At 43.2% G+C, this 21,620-nt stretch overlaps 3 protein-coding genes across 4 annotated transcripts; all 3 read right to left on the bottom strand.

Annotated features, from left to right (window-relative positions):
- Window positions 1–805: 805 nt before the first annotated feature.
- LOC127296250 (deoxymugineic acid synthase 1-A) lies at window positions 806–3,011 on the bottom strand. The gene is made up of 3 exons (XM_051326286.2): window positions 2,540–3,011; window positions 1,489–1,732; window positions 806–1,404 (listed from the first exon to the last, which is right to left on the bottom strand). Exons 1-3 carry the CDS (start codon window positions 2,830–2,832, stop codon window positions 1,000–1,002), a joined length of 942 nt encoding a protein of 313 aa, XP_051182246.1. The 5' UTR covers window positions 2,833–3,011; the 3' UTR covers window positions 806–999.
- Window positions 3,012–4,923: 1,912 nt separating this feature from the next.
- LOC127296251 (transmembrane 9 superfamily member 3) lies at window positions 4,924–9,467 on the bottom strand. The gene is made up of 7 exons (XM_051326287.2): window positions 9,176–9,467; window positions 8,716–8,756; window positions 8,043–8,628; window positions 7,064–7,201; window positions 6,790–6,946; window positions 6,190–6,674; window positions 4,924–5,452 (listed from the first exon to the last, which is right to left on the bottom strand). Exons 1-7 carry the CDS (start codon window positions 9,331–9,333, stop codon window positions 5,233–5,235), a joined length of 1,785 nt encoding a protein of 594 aa, XP_051182247.1. The 5' UTR covers window positions 9,334–9,467; the 3' UTR covers window positions 4,924–5,232.
- A 797-nt stretch (window positions 9,468–10,264) lies between these two features.
- On the bottom strand, window positions 10,265–21,373 carry LOC127296252 (anaphase-promoting complex subunit 6). 2 transcript variants are annotated; one of them, XM_051326289.1, is made up of 17 exons: window positions 21,357–21,373; window positions 20,928–21,238; window positions 19,958–20,092; window positions 19,807–19,880; window positions 19,569–19,608; window positions 19,272–19,317; window positions 18,711–18,790; window positions 18,421–18,596; window positions 18,230–18,355; window positions 17,893–17,967; window positions 17,520–17,645; window positions 16,983–17,052; window positions 16,074–16,156; window positions 15,395–15,508; window positions 14,765–14,864; window positions 11,240–11,275; window positions 10,265–10,957 (listed from the first exon to the last, which is right to left on the bottom strand). In XM_051326289.1, the coding sequence occupies exons 2-17, from the start codon at window positions 21,168–21,170 to the stop codon at window positions 10,865–10,867; spliced, it is 1,617 nt and encodes a 538-aa protein (XP_051182249.1). In that variant the 5' UTR covers window positions 21,171–21,238; window positions 21,357–21,373; the 3' UTR covers window positions 10,265–10,864. The 2 variants fall into 2 exon arrangements, with proteins under 2 accessions (XP_051182249.1, XP_051182248.1); XM_051326288.2 differs by lacking the exon at window positions 21,357–21,373 and having other exon boundaries at window positions 20,928–21,329.
- Between the last annotated feature and the right edge of the window lie 247 nt (window positions 21,374–21,620).

Genomic DNA, 21,620 nt, shown 5'->3' with positions numbered 1-21,620 from the left:
AGACTCGGATTTTTATTAGACTAAAAGTTAGTCATTGCTGCAACTCTCGTGTACTTCTTTTGAGGCCAACGCCCAGAATAAGACCAACTATTCGGAATCCCACCTTATTCAATAAAATTTTCATCTTTTATCCGCAATATTCTAATTAAATCATTAGTTCTTACTTGTTCTCGATTTCAGGTAGGAATTAAGACCCTCGTTGGTCAGGCTGATCGTGCATCCGCAAGATCAGTAACTCCCGGAGATTATCCTAGTGATTGCACTGGCGCACGAGCTTTGCATGTGTAGTCGGATCATCAAGCACGAACTCCACCAACAAATCGATCTATCTTCATCTCATCGAAAGATCGGCCTCCTTTACCCTATCACTTGCATTTTTCAAATTTACTCTATTGGTTTGAGTATTTTTATATATATAATTCATTTTTTGTAAATGATTTTAAGTTGATTCTTCTTGCATACGAAAACTATTGCAATTTTGTATAGTAGTATATTTTGTATAAAATTCTTGAGAGTAATTTACACATAAAGTTTTGCAGATTTTATGCTGTGTAATTTCCAATTCTAAAAATTGGGATGTTACGATCATGAATATTGGAAGTACACTTATTCTAGGATGGAGGCGGTAGAAACCATACACATACCCTAAGTCCTAACTAGTGTTCGAAGTACGCTTAGCATACCTAGATGATATCCCAAGATCCCCATCTTTTACTCTGTTCTTGCATTTGGTAAAAAAAAATTGACGTGCTCTTGCATTTGGTAATTGATGCCATGAAACAGACACATTTTTTTCCGGAAAGGATAAAATAGGAACTTATACTGCAGATATATTTTTTATCAACGCAATGCAGAACATCATTTTATTGCAAGGCAGATCAGCATCAAACTGTCCCCCTGATCAGCCATCCCCGCTCCCTGGCCAAAGAGAGTCACAACTCACAACACAGAGCAGAGGCACACGCTCTGACCGCCAGCCCGTACCTACGCCACGCGGCGTCATATCTCGCCGTCCCAGAGCTCCTCGAGCGACTTGTACGGCCCGTGCTCGGACACGTAGCGCTTGCCGAGGTTGATCTTCCGCTGCGGGATCTCGGCGATCCTCCGGTGCTCCTCCTCCGTGAGCTCCCACCCGTCGACGTCGAGGTTCTCCCGCATCCTCTCCTCGTTGAAGCTCTTGGTGATGAGGCAGTCACCCTGCTCGTACACCCACCGCAGGCACACCTGCGCCACGGTCTTGCCTCTCGCCGCGGCGATCTCCTGCAGCACGCCGGTGTCCATCACGGCGTCGCTGCCCCAGTGCGTGCCCTTGGCGCCCAGCGGCGAGTAGGCGCACAGCTGGATGCCCTTCCCCCTGCAGAACGCCCTCAGCTTCCTTTGCTGCCACACCGGGTTCACCTCCACCTGCCATTGACAACCAAAACAAAATGGTCAATCAATCAGCCACCTATGATTTTATTTTTCAAAAGATTCTGGTCGGTTATGGACCTGGTTGACGGCGGGAGGGATGGTGGCGAAGGAGAGCAGGGTCTCGAGCTTCTTGCAGGAGAAATTGGCGACGCCGATGGCCTTGGCGAGGCCCAGACGGTGGCACTCCTCCATGGCCTCCCACACGGCCTGCATGTCGAACGGCTCGAAGTCCTCGGCCGTGAAGGGGGCCTTGAACCGCCCCGCCTTCATGGTCACCGGCCAGTGGACGAGGTACAGGTCCACGTAGTCCATCTGAAGGTTTCTGCAAATGCCAGTGCATCATGGTAAAACTCTTGTCAAAGTTCATCTTTCTTACTGTACTATAGTATGAATCAGTAGTAGATTAGTTACTCGGTAGCTCAACAGTGCACTTGCTCTGTTGGATTCAGTGCTTCAGGGTCATCGGAGTGACAGAGGTGATCGATGCAGGACAGGAGTACAAGACTGATATGGTCTGCGTGTGTCGGGACTCGGGAGCTATAACTAGCTTCTTGACTCCAGCAGCTAGTGTCTTGTGGGAATTGGCATATTGGCTGTACATGCCAGTGAATTCTCTACTGGTTTTCTTGTCTAGGTTGTCAGATCAGTTGTGGTATGAGAATAAAACCATATTTGTGGGAACTTGGACCGACATCAGTTGATATGAGGGCTCAACTGATATGCCTGAAAGATGCATATGAACATGACAAGCATCGAAACTTGCGTGAAGCCTGAGACAAGCTAGTAGGACCAGTCATGCGTTAGGCATGTCTGCCAGATCCATTCCACTCTTTCCTAGTGGTATTCAAGCGGTTGGCTCAACTGGACTGGACTGGGGTACACAGTACGAGTTGATTCCATGTATTATGTCTCTCATCCTCTGTTTTCAAGGTTTTGTTTCAGCAGTAAAACTGTTCATATTACCAATTGATTCAATGTTTTTAGGCCTTTATCGCAGACAAAAAAAAGTATTACGAAGAGGTGGCCAAGATCATCTTACTGCTACTCCAACCCTAAATCACGATTTTTCTTGTCCTAACTCTCATGTAATCCAGGAAAACTAGAGGTTGGGGATCATGGGTACGCATACCGCAGCGTCTGCCTGAGGGCGGGGAGCACCCGGTCGCGGTGCGCGTCGCTGCACCAGAGCTTGGAGGTGACGAAGAGCTCGTCCCGGGAGGCGACGGCGCCGGAGCGGACGGCCTCGGCGGCGGCCGCGCCGATGGGGCCCTCGGTCTCGTAGTGCGCGGCGGTGTCGAAGTGGCGGTACCCGAGCTCGATGGCGCGCAGCACGGCGCGGCGGACGGGGTCCGGCTTGGGCCCCTGCACCGCCGTGCCCATGCCGATGCGCGGCATGCCCGCGGCGGTCTTGCCGGCGCCCATGGCCTGAGATTTCACTTGGGGCTTGAGCTGGGACTGTGAGGGTTGCAGCGGGAGGCGTGCCTGGACGCTTTCAGTTCAGATTAAACTCAGCAGGATATATACGACATATATACACGCACGATCGAGGCGTTGACGGCATGAGAGGTGAGGTGAGGTGAGCTCGTCTCACTCACTGCCAGTGGCATGGGTGGGTGAGCTTGAGCTGATTAAAAGAAGCGGAAATTCGGGTAGTGTTCAGTTAGACTAAACTAGGGTATACTGGACGCGGCGTGCTTCATGCGGAAGGCGTCCCATGTACCGTGTGCTAGCTGATACTACCTCCATTTCCATGAACTTTGACCAAAAAAATTAAACAACAAAATCTTTATTATGTTATATATGTAATTGGTACCATTAGATTCGTATTGAAAACACTTTCTAATGTTGCTAATTTTATATTTATAATTTATAATTTTTTTAAGTAGTTCTTAGTTAAAAAAAACACGTAAAACGAGTACGTCTTATTCATTGATATGGATTGAGTAGAAATAAAGCAGAAGCGGAAACGGACAGTGACTAGTGCCACATTTTTCTTGAAGGTTAAAGCAAATACATAAAATTCGAAAACAAATATGAAAACAGATACTATGGGAAACAAATATGGACCAAATACAGTACGGACATGGGAGAAAAGCACATTATTGCCGAACCACGAGACGGCTTGAATCATACAGAATAACTCCAGTAGAAGTTATCATATCTCATTTAAGTTGAGCTAGTCTCTTTCTAGGATTCCATACCCTGGGCCTTTATGGTCAAAATGACGTCATGCTTGCTTTTGGTACTCCGGAAAAGCAAATCTTGATCGAACCTATATTTTCCCAATGGATACAGTCTGCTCATGGCAAGACGACATATGGGTTCGATATACTCTTATCAACGAATGGCCCCGCTTTCAATGCAGATAGAACCAACTTGTTGACTGCCTATGCAAAACAACCGTAAAATAGAAACTCCGCATTAGCTGAAAATGGAAATTCCCTTTCCGTGGTTGTTCCACCTAAAAAAACACTATTCCATTTTCATGTTCAACTGAAAGATTACGTTTCCGTTCCCTAAAATTCCTTTCCAGTTTCCATAGGAGAAGTCGGAAAGTTTCCGCTCCGTAAAATTCCTTTCTAGTTTTCATAGGAAAAGTCAGATAGTTTCCGCTCTATTTTCATGCCTAGTAGCTGATGTTCACTTGAACGGGAAAGGAATTCCTTAGACGTTACAGCAACCCAGTCAAGAAAAGGAGGCCTTGATCATGCCTTCTCGCAGTTTTGTAGGAGCGGGTGAGCGGTATACCGGCCAAGTCCATGCCATCGTCTGCATGCGTTGCATCACAATTCTTAGTAGTTGATATGTGGAAAAGTCCGGTTTAAACCTGGGTGCATGTGAATCCTAGTTGGAAATGCATTTTCTAAATGTTAAAAACTTTTGAAATAAAAATATCCGGGTACATACGCATGTTTCATGTGTGCGTAGAAAGTTTTCGTGAAGAAACCACTTTTTTATTTTCAGAATCTAAAAAAGACAAAAATACGTCACATATATACTGCTATATAGCCCTACAAAATTTCACTTTTTTGCCGAGACAAAATAAAAGATTTTTTCGTCACCAAACTCATGTCCAGAGCACATATTTGAGATCATCTGGGAAATCATTATGTGTTTCGATTTTTAAAACATGTTTTGAGATCACAAACGGAACTTTTCAAAAAGTGGGTTCACATGCCCCCATGTTCCATATATGCATTCTCAATATGTACTTCGACACTTCGTTGCCATAACTTACAAATATTTCTTAGAATTCTAAATTGGTATTCTTTTCTCCAATTTTTGTAACAAAAAAGGAACATAAACTTCACGAGTATTCAGCCAGCTACATGCTTTTGCAAACCAGCCACAACAATGACCTCAACAAATAGATTATAGAAACTAAAAATCTGAAAATACATAACTAGGACGCAAATGATACACACACACATACAACAGTACAAATTGACTGGACATGCCCTTTTTGAGGAATCATCTCTACACGTCTGTTATTCTGCCATAGCAAATATGACATAACATAATAAGAGCTTCCATAGATATTCATGTAGGGTCATGGTTCAACAAAGTAATACTGTCCGGATGTCACATAGGAGATAATACATGGGAGGAAGGAAAAGACGATTTATCATACCAGTCGCACAAACAGAACAACAAATTTATAGGTTCATTACCTGTTCCTATGAATAATGGCCTAATCTGAAACATGCCAACCTCTCTAGTTGCTTCCTGTTGCACGCGAGAGCTAACCTTTTCTATACTGGGACTTCTTAGAGGGCACCAAAAAGGAGTACAACTCTGCTGCTCTTCATTCTCCATCGCAGTTTACTCACACTTGATGGACTTGTATATGTGCCGAACAAAGAACAAGGCGGCACGGAAACCTATCATGCCGAGCATAAGGAAGAATGCGTAGCAGATGCAGGCCATGTAGCCAAAGAAGAAGGATGTCTGCATGAAGCCAGACATATCCGATCGTGCATAGTAGTAGTACAGACAGTAGCCATAGACGAAAAATCCAGTGGATCCTCCAATTAGGAATGACCTGTATGATAAACATTACAAAAAAATGTTTAGCCCAACAACTTTTACTAAATGAAGTGTACTGATCATATTTTTTGAGTGCTCATTCTACAATGAACCAGGGCAGTGCTCGCCTAAGAGGGAAAATAGATACAGATCAAAATTCAATTGGGTTTTAATATGATAAAGACTTCCTATCCAAATAGTCAATTCTAAAATCATGGGATGACCAATATCATGTACATTCACATTCCGTTCCCATCCCTAGAGCTCAGTACATTACTGTATGGCATATCAGCATATGGAGTATCCATGACATTATTCACATAAGAAAAATAACGACTGGAACTCAAGAGCTATAACAGATTTTCCGTAATATATTGCTAACCTGTAATTCCATTGCCAAATTATGGTGAAAAGGGGAAAGAGAAGCCCAGGAATAAATAAAAAATGGGGATTGGAAAAAAGATGGCAGCCACTTCAATGGTTTCTGAATTAACAGAAATAACTGAAGTGAAGACCAAACCAACGGTAGAATACACTATATACAAACTAAACTATCTATATACATACAACCAGTTTGCAAATGTAACAGAAAGAGCAACGGCAACAACCAGATAAATTGCATACATAAATAGTAGCAGGGCTTCTGTGCTCACAAATATTAAAAGTGGCGCTAGTGTAGTAGACTAGTAGTGAACGACCAAAATAATACTTGAAAATAATCAATCATTCAAAGAAAAAGAAAAATGACTGTACCTCCACCACCACTCATGGTCTTCAGCAGCAAGCTGGAAGTATGTCAGCGCAACAGTAATGAAGGCAGTGACGATGAGGAGGATGATAAAGACTATAAAGAGGATGCTGTAAATGGTGTAAATTCGGTGGCCCCAAACACTTGCAAAGATGTAGTAGAGCTCAATATATATAGCACTGAAAGGCAAAAATCCAGCCATAGCCATCTGTGGAACTGTTGTCCGGTACCAGGGAAGTGGAGGAATCTCCCTAGGGTATTTGGTGGTACGGCAAGGAGCTTGGAATTCACTCTTGCTGTTTTTACCCGCAATGCCACCCAAAACTAGTAGAGGAAATGTAACCAAGGTCCAGATGAGCACAATGACACAGATGGTGCCGAATGGCAATGCAGCCGTTGCACTATAAGCAATAGCAACAGTGTTCAAAAAGCAGAATGTCAGGAAGAGAGGTCCACAAAACAGGCATCCTGTTAATAGCAAATTCCTCACCTGAGAATATAAACATAAAATGGTATCATTATACAACGAATATAATCCATTCCTTTAGCAATCTCAACATAACAGAAGAATCTAAGGTTGTCTTATAAATAAAGACAACACATACCCAGTTTGTTCCCTCTAGCTGGCAATAGAACGCGGTTGCAATGTACCCAGCAATTCCTGAAGTAAGTGCATAGATGACGACCAATGCAGTGAAAAGTGCACCACGATTGTAAGGGTAGAATACTCCAACAAGTGCAAGCAGGAATATAAAGGTTGTCCTGCCATGTCCAAACAAGATCATTAGCTATGCGATTCCCAGTGTGGCAACATCATGTTTTTATTCATGCCAGATATGGCAATGGTATGAATGACAAAGAGAGAACATCCACACTTACAGAGCAAACAACTGAGTTCCAGTGCCAAGAGCAGCCGAAAACAATGACTTGTTCTTGGGGAAGCGGAAGACATCACCATGAATGTACTTCCATCCAGACTCTTCTTGGTCATCAACTGCTTCCTCATCATGGGCATATCTTCAAATGAATATATATATAATGTTTAGAAACATAGAGAAGAAATGTAGGCAATATTCTTGTGCATATATGTCAACAAAGCAGACCGAAAATGAGAAGCATCACTAAATAAATGGTTAACTGGTGAAAAAATATGAGCATGTCTGATGAGGGGAACTTTAGGCTAAGTTACCAGAGAAAATTTGAAAGGCAAACCATAAGATCTTTTTCCTAATCAAAATCTAGGAGAATAACTTTTACCAGCACTGGAAGACTCATTGTGGAACTGGTAGAGTGCATAGAACAATGGATGTAAGAGAGTATATCCATTTACGACAAGATAATATATCTATTCATGATAAACTGCGAGAAGATTGAGGGACTCTTTGATTCAAATGGTACTCAGGAAACTTTCTTTCATGGGTTTGTTTGATTGGAAGGAATTTTTATCATAGGACTTTTTCCTCATGATTTCTCCGCGGTACTTTTCATTGTCAATTGTCCACTGAATCGAATCTCTGAAAGATTCCTTTGTTATTTCTAATGGTGCAACAAATTACATTTGGTGCAAACTCTGTCATGTACTAGTATTCAGTGTGGGCATGACATTGCATTTCTTCAGGTTTTTTTCTATTCATGCAGTATTCAGTAGATTCCTTTGTTTTTACTTATGGTGCGATCAGATAACATTTGTTGCAAATTCAATCATGTAATGTATGTCCATGTAGTATTGCTAAGTAAAATAAATAACATTGTTCTAGCACATATCTTGAAACAGAAAACATATACTCCTAGTAGATTTTAGTGGGAAAAAACTAGTTACTTCACACACAAAAAAAGAACGAAGTTGGCAGAAACTTACTTGACAAAATCATTCTTGAGCACTCGCATGAGGATGGTGGCCAAGAACCCAGTGAGGAGCAGGACGGTGACGCAGGAGTTAATAATGGAGAACCAATGAACCTCGAGGTGGTGCGGCATGTTGGACGAGCTTGAGTACTTCTCCATCCTCTTCTCAAACGGCGTTGCAGTCTCCTTCCACTTCACAGTGTAAAGGAACTCGACGTCCCTCTCGGTGTCGTCGGTGAGGTCGACGAGGGCGCTCTGGTCGGTGTGCACGTTGATCTCGATGACGCGGTCGGCGTTGTAGAGGATGTCGAAGATGATGTGCTTGTAGAGGTAGTACTTCCACTCGGAGGGGGGCAGCTTGTTGCCCTTGTCGACCTTGCCGATGAAGCCCCAGAGCGGGAGGTCGTCGTAGTACATCTGGAAGTAGTAGTCCTTGGCGACCGAGGCGCGGAACCGGGCCACGTCCTCCTTGGTGAGCCGCTTGGAGCAGACCGCCTTGGAGTCGTAGTCGGTGCGGAAGCCGAGCTTGTAGGGCGCGTCGACCAGCCGGTCCCCGTTGAGTACCTCGCCCAGCGCCTCCTTCTTCTCCTTCACCTCCTCTGCAAATCGAAGCGGGATGTGTAAGCGTGGTGTAGCTTGGGAGGGAACAGTAATGACCGCGAGGCATGGGATGGTGAGGAGCTAACCGGGGGAGCAGAACGGGAGGTCGAAGTACCGGTACGTCTCGCTGCACGGGAAAGGGGAGATGCGTGAGATTGCATGTCGTTTAGGAAGGAGAAACAAACTGCTTTACAAACAGATCCGATATTCCTACCGCAGCAGACAAAAAGGTTGAATGCATCCAGATTCCGCGCCCAAACCCCACAGTTTGTACTAGTAACAGAAATAGAAGAAGCCTGCTAAATTAGGTGGCGCTGCGCTGAACTACTAGCAGTAGTTGCGATTCTGCCCAATCCAGACATAGGTTCTCTGCTAGATCTCCAAAGCCTATGCGGTATTGATTGACCTAATACTACTTAGCGTAAACCCCAGAACAGCTCGACCCAGATACCGGACCGGAGCTCCTGCGAATCTGGCGGATCCGATCACCCCCACCACGGGGTACGGCGAGGGAGGATCTGGGGAGGGATGGGATCTGGCTCTTACCTGGGGTTGTGGAAGGGGCCGACCTTGTTGGCGTAGAGCGGGACGGGGTCGCCGGACTTGTAGCGGTGGTCGGAGCCGTCGGCGAGGACGCCGGCCACGGCGAAGGCGAGCAGGAGTAGGAGCGCCGCGGCCGCCGGGCCCGCGGCCGGCGATGCCATCTCTCGTCGGCGGCAGCGTTGACGGGCGCGGGGCGGGAGGGCTCGGGGCACGAGGGGTGGAAGACGGGGCGGAGAGATCTGAGTGGCGCCTTTGCTTGTGCTTCTTAATAGAGAGGGAGAGAGACCTCGGGGGGATGGAGATCTGATGGGTTTGGCTCGGGTCCTCCTCCTGGGATGGCGTTTTTTCGCATTTCCTGTCAGTCAGGGTTGGGTGGTGGCGGAAGGTGGCGATGTACTACTCGATTTTGATTGATGGTATTGGTCAGCTAGCTAAGCTAACCCACAACACTTGCAAATGCGTCGGTCGCTTTGCCACCATCCAAATCCAACGCCACGTCTGGGTTAGAGTCCAGTGCAAGTCTCTTTAGCGCCTTTTTGGCACGATCGCCTGCTCTAATCTCGTTATTGCTGCTACTGTAGACTCTACTAATAGTATACTAAATGGACGCGCGTTACGCGCCGTACCTGCACGATGGCCATGGCAGATCAACAACCACCGACAAGCTCCTACAACCATAGTAGTAAAACGTTTCCATAGTTATTAAAGGAACACATCATAAATGATAGAGCTCAAAATCAAAACCAGAATCAAATTTACCGAGCACACATTAACGGTAGTGCTACTTGGTGTCAGAGTGGTTACAGTAATAAATAATTACTCGATTAGGGCGAGAATCAAATCAAAAATAACCACATCAAACCACAGGGTTGACGTATCTTACCAGTTATGCAGCTTGTTGATGAAACCAAAAAATGCCAGCAGAACCTTTAACCATATTACCTTTTGAACAACCTCCGAAATTCCGAATAGTATATGCAGACTACTAACCTCAAGCTTCACACGACTTCTAAGCACGAGAAAATGAATTATAGTAGTAGCAGAACAACACAAAATGCATATGATGATATCCACGGACAATTACACCCGTCGTCAAAAAGGCATGGTGGTATTTACATTAGTAGTAAAAACCAGCAAAATGTCGCAATAGTACACCAGGAAATCTTCCAGTATCTCTCTATCTGGGTTGTGGGTGGTTACAGATGAACTTGAGCCATTACATACTTTACACATCAATAACTTTACAACAATTGGCTACAAATGGATGTATTTGATGCCAGGGGAACCGCCCTTAAGTTACAACAGCACCCGTTGCAATTTGCTTATTTTTTGACAAATATAATACTCCGGCAAAACTAATACCTCGTCTGGCCCCCCAGCAAAACTATGTCGAAATCTGACCCCTAGGATCGGCGCCATTAGAATGGTGCTAAAGTTGTGCAGGTCGGGGACCAAGACTGGCTGAAACAAGGCCGGTGCCAATGTGGCGCCAAGCTCCTAGAGCTGTTCCGTGCTAAATTTCGTTGGCGTCAACCTGCACAACTTCGGTGTCATCCTCTGTGGCGCCGACCATATGGGTCACATTCCGAAATAGTTTTGCCGGGGGGTCAAAAGAGGGGATTAGTTTTGTCAAAAGGCCAGATTTGTCAAAAAAATAAAATACGCAATTTGCATGGAACGACTATGCCTAAACTATTTTCTCCTAGCAGTGCTCTGGCAACTGCTCTCAAGAGCTGACGTTAGCATTTCTGTGCAGAATTGATCGTCTGGTTTCAACCATAGAGCCTGTAAGAAAAGCAGAGATGACAAATGAATCATTGCCTAACCTTTTTTATTTGTTGATGAAAGGGACGAACTGAAAAATGATGTGATGGTTCCCATTTTAACTATGTCTATTTGTCCAATGGCCCCTTTCTATAAAAGTAGGAATTGTGTGCACATAAGAAGTGAAAAAAAAAAATGGAAGATTTCAGCAAACATCTATTTTGCAGAAGGCCCAACTTCTAGAATGAAGGTGCTTAATGAAGAACACTCTTTCAAAAAAGAAGGCTAAACATAAAAACTCACCTTGTGGTAGTAAGTTATGGCGTCTTCAAAATTATCCTGTATATTGGAAAAGAATTATTACTATATCAAATACATACTCAGAAAATAAATGACGGTGTTATTAATTAAGCTCAAACTGTCAAAGTGTCAAACTTGAAAAAATAAATGAAGGTGTTATAGCGCTGCTAGAGGGATGGCGCGAGAGGGCCGGCCGGGGGCCTTGCCCACGGCCGGTGGCAAGAGGGAAGGGATTTCCTTCTTAATTCTTGCTTGATTAGATTGATACGTCTCCTCTCCTTATATAGAGAGGTTTACTTGACCCCTAAGCAAGCGACTCTTATCTCTAATTAACCCTAAGACTAATGGGCTATATCGCCAGCCCAAACCCATTACATACTCTAACACTACACCCCACTTGGGGATGCAGCTCGTCCTCGAGCTGCAACCTAAACAAACTATGACTCGACGCAACACAAACCTAACACCTAAAAACGAGCCTTTTACATCTCGGCTTGTTTTATTACTCTCAACCTGAAATGGACTGGGACACATATTGTTGACCCCTAAACACAAAGTGGACACCATCCGCCCGTCGGACGTGCACCTCTACAACCACCTGGATCCCATGGAAACCAGCGGGACAAAAGGTGCTCGCGCGGCGGCCGGCGGCGGAATGCAGTGGTGCTACGCGGTGCGCTCCTGTCGGTGACACCATGCCTTCTCCCCGCCGGATGACTGTCGGTGGCGCAAACTTTGAGGTCGCTGCCCGCGCAACATGTCCGCCGCCCGTGGGCGAAACTGCACGCCCAAGACCCCCGATGCAACGGACGACGAGGTCAGCGACCTCAAAGTTTGCGCCACCGACAGTCATCCGGCGGGGAGAAGGCATGGTGTCACCGACAGGAGCGCACCGCGTAGCACCACTGCATTCCGCCGCCGGCCGCCGCGCGAGCTCCTTTTGTCCCGCTGGTTTCCATGGGATCCAGGTGGTTGTAGAGGTGCACGTCCGACGGGCGGATGGTGTCCACTTTATGTTTAGGGGTCAACAATATGTGTCCCAGTCCATTTCAGGTTGAGAGTAATAAAACAAGCCGAGATGTAAAAGGCTCGTTTTTAGGTGTTAGGTTTGTGTTGCGTCGAGTCATGGTTTGTTTAGGTTGCAGCTCGAGGACGAGCTGCATCCCCAAGTGGGGTGTAGTGTTAGAGTATGTAATGGGTTTGGGCTGGCGATATAGCCCATTAGTCTTAGGGTTAATTAGAGATAAGAGTCGCTTGCTTAGGGGTCAAGTAAACCTCTCTATATAAGGAGAGGAGACGTATCAATCTAATCAAGCAAGAATTAAGAAGGAAATCTTTTCCCTCTTGCCACCGGCAGTGGGCGAGGCCCCCGGCCGGCCCTCTCGCGCCATCCCTCTAGCAGCGCCATAACACAAGGATATCACTCTCATTCCTAAAACCATACTTTTTTCCAGTTTCCTGTCCACTTATTTGTGTTTAAGTCTAAGAGCATCTCTAGTAGAGCCCGTAAAAACGCGAACTGAAAAACAAGAGTTCAGTTCACCGAATTCGTGTTTACGGGTTGGAAAACTGCTGGCGCAGAACAAGAATAGAGCCCCTAATCAAAACCGTAAAACAGCGAAAGGTCCACGTGTCAGCATTTTTCTTTTTTTTCCTCTTTTTCCTTTTTTCCCTTCTTCCTCCCAGCCACCCACCAACCCCCGGCCGCACCAGCCCCGCCCCGCCGCGCGCCGGCCTCGTCCTGCCGCGTCCTGGCCCCCGCCGCGCGCCGGCCCGCGCCGGCCCCACCTCGCCGCGCGCCGGCTCCGCCCCGCCAAGCGCCGCTCCACGCCGCACCGCCTCAAGCTCGACTGGCCCCGTCCCGGGCCACCCTGCACCACCACGAGCTCGCCCCGCCCTCGCCAGCCCACGCCGGCAAGAAATTTGACTATATTCCGGCGACTGTACCGGCAGAAGCAGTTGGTCCCATCTGAAATTTCAGCGCGCCACGAATAGAGTTTGGTGTTCAGTTCACCCTTTCAGCCCCTACAAATACAGGTCGAGTTGGGTTTTCGGTCTCGGCCTGAAAAAAAAAAAGGTTTTGGCTCGTTTACGGTGACTGGTCTGCGCCATTTTTCAGCCCGAACCCGTAAACTGGCGGTTATTTTTCGGTTTTGGCCCTTTTACTAGCTCTGCTAGAGATGCTCTAAACTCCGTCCAGTCTGATTATAAGCATGAACCAAAATAGAGTCTGAAAACAGTACCCACTAGGTCTTTCAAAACCAAGTCGGACCCCACTATTCTCAATTACTTTCTACTGCATCCCAACATTGCCTGATCGACTGCTACATCTAATTATTTGCACTCGGTAAAGAATATGTGTTACCCTGTTACTTCCACAAAAAGAAACTGTCGTGTGCATATGAGATACACTGGGATACATGTGTATCCCAAAGTATCCAGCATATTTTTGAAGTAAAATAAATAGCATTGCTATGTCTAAGTCAACCAAGATGTGTATAACATCTAAATTGTACAACTACTCGATTTCTATTGGAAAAAGAATCAAGGCTTGGGCTCATCTTCTAAGTTGACTTAAAAGACCCTACTAAAAAAACAGGATGTAGGGATAATCCCTCGCCCAAAACACCTACAATTACAGCGCAAGCCCAACCCAAATATAAACGCTAGAAATACCCCTACCCGTATCACAGCCTCAACCCAACTCACTCATGTGCAGCCTCCAACCAACAATTCCTGCTGCCCCCACGCCCTCTTTGCCTACAACACTATATATATTGAATAGATATTTTCCTTTCTAAATATGTAATATAATATCGGGAAAGTACCATGTGCACATGAGCACAAGTGCTTCTTGGACTTTTGGATTTTTGAAAATTTTCAAAACCTCGCTCTTTTATGTTTTCAAAAATTATGGCATTAAATATGTAGATAGATTTAGACACGAGGAGTGTAGTCAAAAAAGTCCCATTAAAAAATACTTTGTATTTTGGAAAATACAAAAAAGACAAATTTCTGACTATAAATAGTAGTATAATAGTACGTATATTTTGTCAGTGTACTGTCAGAAATTTGTCTTTTTTGCATCTCCAAAAATATAACGTATTTTTTGACGAGACTTTTTTGATTCCAATCCTCGTATACACATCTATCTACATATTTAATGTCATAATTCTTGAAAGCAGAGAAATATGAGAATCTGAAATTTTCAAAAATCCAAAAGTGAAGGGAGCACTGACTCCCATGTGCACAAAATCCTTGTCCTATAATATCCCTGTAATGTCAATCTTCGAAAATGCAGTGTTCCTTTACTTGCATCGGATGTTGGTATAACATGGGCAGTCGTAACAGAATCATATGGGTACATACGATCGGATATATAAAGATTATTCATGGACAAAGAAATATGACCGATAACATACTGCATCTGCCAGGTTCTATCGCTATTATGTAATAGATTGGGAGGATATCATTGAAGCAGAAAGTAACAATGTACAAAACAGTAAATCAAAAGGATCAAGGAAATACCATAAGTTGGTATGTGTAAGCAAGACCAGAAAATGCACTCAGAGTTTTTGTTGGAAAAGCGAGTGCTTTTTCATAATATGGTATTGCCTTTTGATATTTCCTGTTGAAACAATAAAATGTTAGTTGGAAAATGGTAGTTTGATCAGAGCTAACAAGAAAGTAGAATTATTCTCCTAGTTATACTAATCCATGCATAACAAGGAACTGGATAAGTTGCTATAGTTTAACAAAAAAATATTCTAATACAGGTGAGAATATGTCGATATGTTAGGCACAAGCGAACAAAATATAATGTATATACAGTATTAAATAAATTCTGATGTGGTTGATAGCTTCATTTTGGCTCTACAAACAAGCAATCCCATAGTCAAATGCACTCGTACATAAAAAGGATCATTTATTTTGTAGACTATAAGAGGTTTAACAGATCAACTGCTGATGTGTCAAGTAAAACACTTCATTTCATATTCACTTGCATTTTTCTGTTCACTTGCATATAACGACATTCATAATCCAGGCATTTAAATGAGATCAGTTTTAGCAAATCCCTAGCTCAGCTAGTATAAACAAGTTAAGAGCAGGCAAATTTGTGAACTAAAACATAACATGTAAAGCTACTGTTTCAATTACTTCAGTTTTCGCAGTGCGTGTCCAAGATTCACCAATGTTGGTTCCCACATTTCATTCACGGACGATGATGTATGTTCCAGTGTTAACTCAAACCACTGAACTGCATTTTGATACCTAAAAATTAAATGAACAAGATCATCAAGTCACAAGGAGCAAAAACCACACACAAAAAAAATCTGATGTTACTATGATACTTCTATCCAACAAACTACCCAATCCAATAATATGAAATTTCATAAGTCTTTGAGCGGAAAGTGCATGAGGATTTGAAAAACAAACAATGAAAACAACAGTTCTTACACAGATCATATGTATGAAATTTTTAAATCTAACAATCTCAAATGCAGAGGGAAATTGCGCCCATTTGAAACATGCTGGAGCAAGAATTTTGTTCAAAATTTCAAGAACCTCCTTAAAGGGCATATGTACATCATGGGAGGCATTCTGAAGACTTAACAACTTCCTGTTTGGTAATTCCCGATGTCCCAGACCCGTGTGATAAATACATACATTTTTGTCCACCAGAAATTCCTAACATGACACTTTTGTAGTAAACTCAAGCAAGCCTCCCATTTGGGAAGCCATTCTTGGAGCTAACACGTTAGAACTAAAGTGCGGCATTTGGTGGGTACATCATACTAGGTTAACAAAAACCTTTAGAGCAGAAAAGCTTTCTTACTCTTTCATATTATAAGCTACAACACCCAACTCATTATATATAAGTGGATCGGATGGACAGATGGATTTCGCTTGCATGAAGAACTGCAGCACAGAAACCAAATTGGATTAATAAGAAATGACAACAAATTTATTTGTCACACACAAGCTTATATATATAACTGTGACTGGCAGTTGTAGTAAATGGTCCCGTGCAGCCATATGTAATAGCATCCTTTTGTCAACAACTACAAGCATTTAAGATCTTAAATCTGAAACTAAGGGTGTAAATGAACAAAGTTTCTGAAATGAACCAAGCTCAAGCAGGAGCAAAAACAATCATCAATTCTAATATCAACTTAATTCAAACTAAACTTTCTTAAACGCTGGTCATGAATGCATTCATGCGGACATTACGTTTGGTAGCCAGCATGACAGATACATTGCAATTCTTTTTTACAGTACCAGCCTCGCTAACTGCTGCGCAGTTTAGAGGAGCATCATTGCAACCATTATGAGCCGTAGCCTATTTGGTCTTTTATTAAGTATGTCAAAGTTTACGATAATTTTGGAGATATTCTCGAATGCTGCAGTTGTAGTTCTCACCATGAGCAACTGCTACAGTTGAAGTTCCCACCATGAGCAACAACTAAACCACCCCTTGAACAAATAGCAAAAGCCAAAAGGAATCGTACATGATGATTACTCATTTTTCTGTCAGTGTGGCCAATAATCTGCAACATCTAAAATCTCCTGCTCCCTAAATATATTTTTCCAACAATTATCGGCACTTAAACCCTACTATTTCCATAAAATATGAAAGTATCGAGGCAAACGGAAAGATGATAGGGCAGAAACACTAGCTCTAACTGAGTTTCTCTAGTACACAGATTCTACCCAACAATTTAAACTACTAAGAGACCTCAAGTACCTGTTCTGCAAGTTTGAAATTATGCATTCGCACATATTGCATGCCCATGTATAAAGTTGGGAGATGGCATCTGAAATGAAATGAAAATAAAAGAAGTAAGATAGAAGCTAGAAAACAAGTATAGTGTTTAATACATTATTAAGCAAAATAAGAGATAGTTATACCCGAAAATAGAGAGTATGAACTAATACACAATTTTCATAATCAATATCTGGATAGTACTATTTACTATTATGATCGATAGACAAATAAGGCTTGTCACGCATCCCACAAGAAACAATTGATGGATTTTGGACTAAATAAAAAAATGCCCAGGAGATAGTTGAACGGATGAGAAAAGTTTGGCACAGTTTGGAGTTGAGTGCCCAGGAGATAGTTAGGAATATTAAGCTGGCATGCAGTATTAAAAATTTAATAAAAGAATATGTAGAAGAATATTCTTCTGCAGAGTACAGCAGGATAAGAGAAGACAACATGGATTGGATCTTCAGATAAGCAGTAACTGTCAGAAACAAACAAAGTAAATGGATTACTGACCCAGGAAATAGTCGAGCTGCTGTCCTAAAAGCAGCCATTGCCTGGTCACCCTCCTCTTGAGCAGCATAAGCGATACCAGTACCAATCCAAGCAGGGGGGAATGTTCCATCTAACCCTGTAGCTTTGCTGATAGGAAATGCATTAGTGTAAAGTACATTTGGTAACTTTGTGGCCAAATTTGAATATCCGAAAACATATCCTGCATCATCTCAACTAATTGGGAGCAGTATGTGCACACAATCAAGAAAAAACAAAGAAAGTGCTTCTAACCATATAAAACACAATTACTGCCAGATTTTCCAAGGAGAAAATGACAGAAAAAAATATTCAGAAATAGACAGTGGTTGACAGTTGTACAGGACAATATGCTTACCAAAAGTATCTTCTTGCTTGATCATACTTCTTAATGCAGTAATAATAGCACCCCACAGCAAACCAGGAAATAGCCCTATAGAGGGTCAGAAGACAAATCAGAAATATATGCTTCACAAATGGTTGGCTGCAAACAACAAGTATAATTTCTTCCTAGTTTAAAATAGTACAGGAAGATGCATAGATTGTATAAGAATGCCATTCTATGTCTCAAACTGTTTAATACACAAATGAAAGTAAGAGCCGAGATGAAGATCTGTTGAGTCCTGTCTTATGGGACCATGTACAACAAATTCTCAAATATAATTGATCGGTCAATTATTAAGGTAGATACTTACTTTTGAGGATAGTCTTTCACTAAATTGCATGACAAAAGATAAAGATCATTGGAATGCCCAAGCTCCATTGCAGCAGCCAAATGCACTAATGTGCATTTTAAATGAAAAGGGTCCCTTTCAAGTAACCTGAAAGAAAAACAAATTATCATAAGAATGTAAACAGCAATGGAACAGGAACGCTACCAACTTACACGGATGTGAGTTCAAAACATTTTTGGTATTCTCCACTCTGATGGTAGTATTCAGCTTTGCAAGCCAAAACGTCAATGTTGTTTTTCATCATTTGACCAGAACTTGAAGAAGATATACTGCAAGATTGACGTTCAAGTTCCTTGAATTTTGCTTCCACCACATGTTCTTTTTCATGCTACAAGGCAACAAAAAAAATACCAAGACCAACAAAAGCATCAATAATGACCTACAAAATCGATCATGCATTCGTATGCAATGTATAGCATGGTATGGTTGTTCAGTTGGTTACCTTTTTAATCAAACATGTGTAGAATGCTGACAGCCACCCATCTTCTTTCCCGAACTTCAGAGAGGACAATAACTCAGATTCTGAAATACAATGTGGCATCATACTCTTGTTTCAATAAGCAGAGAACTAAGTGGAAATTGCAGGTAAATTTTGTCTTCTATAAATTGGTCAAGTGATGACATTAGACATATGATAGATATATCCTCAAAGGACGCAGATGACACTTAAAAGAGAGAAGAACAGAACGATTTTGCCAAGCTTATCTAGTTATACGTATCGAGCATTTTCCAGCTCATACACACTTGCAACCATCAGACTGCTGAGCACACAGCTTTACCAAAAGGAAAGAAGATGCAAACAAATACTAAATGAACGCAGTCCATATGTGAAAGCAATGCAAGACATAAAGCTGGCATTCAAGATATGAGCAAATATTAGAACGAATGCACTTCTTGTTTGAAAAGAGGTGCAAGACATAACACTAGCATGCACGATATAAGCAAACCTCGAGATAGACCCCATAACAAGAAGAAAAAGACTGATTTCAACTTGGAAACTTACCTTCCTCGCACGTTAACATGTAATTATCAACAAGGCATTCAAGAGCCTGAAAAGTATATCAAAAAGACTATTAGGATCATGCCAAATGATGATAATACAGGACACCAGATCTGAGGATCTAACCAGCTCAGAGATTTTCCCACAACCACAACATCAATACAATGGCAACATATCTTCAAGCATAATTATGATAGTAAGGATTGATGATGGGTTAATGGTGTTTTGTTGCAATGATACCAACAAAGCTAACAAGCATCAGAATTTCTTATCTTTATTGAGTGAGGTGATTATTCTCACCTCATAACACAACGGATCAACTTTAACTGCTGCCTTGTACCTGATATAACAGTAGAAGGAAGTCACTAATCCTTCTTAACCAAAATAGTTGTAATTCAACTTAGAAGGTGCACAGAGAAAAAGACTTGAAAAAAGTAATCGTCAGTACCACTGAACACACTGAAAGTGGTTATACCAAGGGTTTCGAAATATACAAATAGTAATGGAAGAAAGAGTAAATGGAAGTTGCTGATTTCACCATTGCCGAGCAAGATCCCGATTATCCAGTGCTTCATACGCCTTGCCACGTAGGAAACATATAGCTGATTTGATCTGGAAAAGTACGAGGCACAATCATAACCAACCATAATAGCAACTACTACGAGAGAAACACACAAAAGAAGTCACACATTGATCTCGTGATCTTCAGCATCCTTATCAAAATAGATGTCACTGCCATCATCCTGGTCAAGAAGATTTCCATGTTCATCGACTTTGGCATCCCCAAGCATCATCAAACACTGATGCCATTCTTTCAACTCCTCCTATCGAAGAAAAATTGTGAGGAACGCAGCATAATTAAACATAAAGGGGGGATTTCGTTGCTGAGTGAATAAACCAAAATGATGAAAATTATAAAATCAAAAGGCTTAATCTGTCTACAGTTGCCAATGAAGTGTTGTATGGGGACCATAAATTAGACAGTGTTATACTAGTGCGCTTCGTAGTTCCAGAGTTAGGAGAAATGAATCAAATTAAACGACTAATTACATGGAGGTCTTTTGATCCTTCCCCCCATAAGGAATTCAACTTCCGTCCTAAGTTGCAGGGAGGCGGATGAGGTCAGGAGTCCAAACACACACAAAAAAGGACACAGTGACAATTTGATAATTGGGCAAAAACAGCACTCAATTCAATTCACTTCTAGCAACCCACAGCAGAAAGCATGCAATCTGTTACATACAACCAAAATCTCAAATCATATACCAGCTAATCAGAGCTGAACCAAACACCCAATATGTTTGACAACTTACACTCAAAACAATGCAAACGTACCCCGCTGATCATTCTGAGCACTAGCAGGGCACTTGGTACATGCCAAAAACAAAACCACCAGCTGTAGCCGCAGCAGGAGTACTATATATGACAAAATGCTCAATCCAAGTCAAGCCCTTTTGCTGAAAGGAAAACATACGAATTCTACCGGATGGTTGCAAATGCCCACGAGATATTCGGCCAAAAGTCCTGACGAAATGTCAGGCCACACGCGCTATGGCTAGGGAAGGGAAATTGGATCTTAATAATCGGGACGCACGCGCGCAACCCGTTCGACGAAATGCCGAAGTGGAAAAGGGAAGGGGGTGGGGGAGTGGAGCTCACGAGGCACTTGGCGGCGAGGAACCTGAAGCGGAGGTCGCGGAGCAGGCGGTCGTTGTTGAGGACGTGGAGCGCGCGGCGGTAGTGGCGGCCGAGGAAGAGCGCCTGCGCGAGCATGTAGACGTCGGCGGGGTCGCCCGTGGCCGCGGCCACCTTGTCGGCGAGGAAGATGGCGGACGTGTAGAGGTGCTTCCCGACGCTGTCCCGCACCACGCCGCGCAGCCGCTCCACCGCCTCCTCCCTCATGTCCGCCTCCGCCTCGCCGTCGCCGCCTCTCCTCCTCCTCCGCTTGGGGTTTGGCGCTGGGGATGCGGCTGCGGGAGGGAAACCAAATTTCGTATCCAACATTCGAACTAGGGTTCGCGACTGTGTGTTCCTTAAAACAGAAAGAATGGAGAATTTCGTCTTGCAAAAATTAAGGAGAAATCTTACTTATTTTTTTGAAGTGCAAAAGAAATTGACGGGAACGGTCAGAAGTCGGAACTCGCCGCGGGTTTGCCTGAGATCTGAATGGATTCGCTCTGCAATATTCCACTTCTAGAGGGGTGTGTGAGCAAAGAACAGAAACCTATATGTGTCAAACGTTCTCTTCTTAGGGAGTAAAATACATGGCCCGTACTTTAACTCAGCAGCCTTGCCCTTCTCTATACTTAAGAATACGTGAAATACGGTAATTAAATATGGCTGGCTGTCCCA

Source organism: Lolium perenne, chromosome 4 (assembly GCF_019359855.2).
Source record: "Lolium perenne isolate Kyuss_39 chromosome 4, Kyuss_2.0, whole genome shotgun sequence".
NCBI lineage: Eukaryota > Viridiplantae > Streptophyta > Magnoliopsida > Poales > Poaceae > Lolium > Lolium perenne.
The sequence above is the reverse complement of the archived record's forward strand: the minus strand, read 5'-3'. Positions and strand labels throughout refer to the sequence as shown.

Bases quoted from the DNA above. Each gene is read 5' to 3' on its own strand.
- LOC127296251 (XM_051326287.2), bottom strand. From the start codon at position 9,333: ATGGCATCGCCGGCCGCGGGCCCGGCGGCCGCGGCGCTCCTACTCCTG. The intron at 8,629-8,715 runs GTTAGCTCCTCA...TTCGATTTGCAG, and splicing joins CCTCCCGTTCTGCTCCCCCG to AGGAGGTGAAGGAGAAGAAG. The intron at 7,202-8,042 runs GTAAGTTTCTGC...ATTCATTTGAAG, and splicing joins CTCAAGAATGATTTTGTCAA to ATATGCCCATGATGAGGAAG.
- LOC127296252 (XM_051326288.2), bottom strand. From the start codon at position 21,272: ATGTTGGATACGAAATTTGGTTTCCCTCCCGCAGCCGCATCCCCAGCG. The intron at 18,597-18,710 runs GTAACCAACTGA...GTTGCCTTGTAG, and splicing joins ACACATGTTTGATTAAAAAG to CATGAAAAAGAACATGTGGT. The intron at 14,865-15,394 runs GTAATTGAAACA...TTGTTTCAACAG, and splicing joins CACGCACTGCGAAAACTGAA to GAAATATCAAAAGGCAATAC.
- LOC127296250 (XM_051326286.2), bottom strand. From the start codon at position 2,832: ATGGGCGCCGGCAAGACCGCCGCGGGCATGCCGCGCATCGGCATGGGC. The intron at 1,733-2,539 runs GTATGCGTACCC...TGGCATTTGCAG, and splicing joins GCCCTCAGGCAGACGCTGCG to AAACCTTCAGATGGACTACG. The intron at 1,405-1,488 runs GTCCATAACCGA...TGTCAATGGCAG, and splicing joins TCCCTCCCGCCGTCAACCAG to GTGGAGGTGAACCCGGTGTG.